Source organism: Terrapene carolina, unplaced genomic scaffold (assembly GCF_002925995.2).
Source record: "Terrapene carolina triunguis isolate 2854851 unplaced genomic scaffold, T_m_triunguis-2.0 Scaffold35525, whole genome shotgun sequence".
In the NCBI taxonomy this organism is placed as follows: domain Eukaryota; kingdom Metazoa; phylum Chordata; order Testudines; family Emydidae; genus Terrapene; species Terrapene triunguis.
In genome coordinates, this window is record NW_020699876.1 from 1 (window position 1) to 1,131 (window position 1,131).

The following is a 1,131-nucleotide window of genomic DNA, read 5'->3' on the forward strand; positions in this document are numbered from 1 at the left end:
CCCTTCTGCACCATGTATGCCATAGCCATCTTGGGGAACATCACCATTCTGTTCATTGTGAAGATGGAGCCGAGCCTCCATGTGCCCATGTACTATTTCCTCTGCATGCTGGCAGGCACGGATCTGGTCCTATCCACGTCCATTCTGCCCAAAACACTGACCATCTTCTGGTTCAATTCCAGGGAGATTGATTTCAGTGCCTGCTTCATCCAGATGTACTTCATTCACTGCTTTGCAGTGATAGAGTCTGGGATCTTCGTGGCCATGGCTTTTGATCGCTACGTGGCCATATGTGATCCCCTGAGACATTCCACCATCCTGACAAACCCCGTGGTGGCCAAGATCGGTCTGGCTGTGGTGCTGCGTGGAATCATGCTCATACTGCCCTATCCCTTCCTGGGAACACGGTGGCCATATTGTAGAACCAACATCATCCCCCACTCGTACTGTGAGCACATAGCCGTGGTGAAGCTGGCCTGTGCTGACATCAGCCTCAGTAGTTACTACGGCCTCTCTGTGGCATTCTTGGTGAGGGGTCTGGATATGATTTTTATTGCTCTGTCCTACACCCAGATCCTCAGGGCCATCTTCAGCCTCCCCACAAAGGACGCCCGGCTCAAGACTTTTGGGACCTGCGGCTCCCACCTCTGTGTCATCTTAGCCTTTTACATCCCAGGTCTCTTCTCCTTCCTCACGCACCGATTTGGCCACAATGTGCCCCTGCATTACCACATTCTCATTGCCAATGTGTATCTTCTGGTGCCCCCTATGCTAAACCCTATCATCTACGGTGTGAGCACCAAACCGATCCGGGACAGGCTGCTCCGGCTCTTTACTCATTAAGGAACCTCAACCTTTCTCCTGATGCTCTGGTTCTCAGATTGAGCTCTGTGCAGAGCTCACAAGGGACATGATGCTGGGCCCTCTTCCTGACCCACTTGTTGAATAGTCAGAGAGACATTAAACCTTGTTGTGATATTACTGTGCTGTGTCAGCATGACAGACTGGGGAATCAGTCCATGTACATTCACTGGGTTGCCTCTTTTCTAATTGCTGGTAAGTGGACCCCCTGAAAACACACCCCTTGCCCCACCTCTTCTCCCAAGGCTCTGCCCCTGCTCTTCCTCTTCG

General features: G+C 51.9%; 1 protein-coding gene across 1 annotated transcript; it reads left to right on the forward strand.

The window, feature by feature from the left end:
- Positions 1 to 6: 6 nt before the first annotated feature.
- LOC112107590 (olfactory receptor 52R1-like) lies at positions 7 to 843 on the forward strand. Its single transcript, XM_024201352.2, has one exon. It carries the CDS (start codon positions 13 to 15, stop codon positions 841 to 843), a length of 831 nt encoding a protein of 276 aa, XP_024057120.2. The 5' UTR covers positions 7 to 12.
- The last annotated feature ends 288 nt before the right edge of the window (positions 844 to 1,131 follow it).

Bases quoted from the DNA above. Each gene is read 5' to 3' on its own strand.
- LOC112107590 (XM_024201352.2), top strand. From the start codon at position 13: ATGTATGCCATAGCCATCTTGGGGAACATCACCATTCTGTTCATTGTG.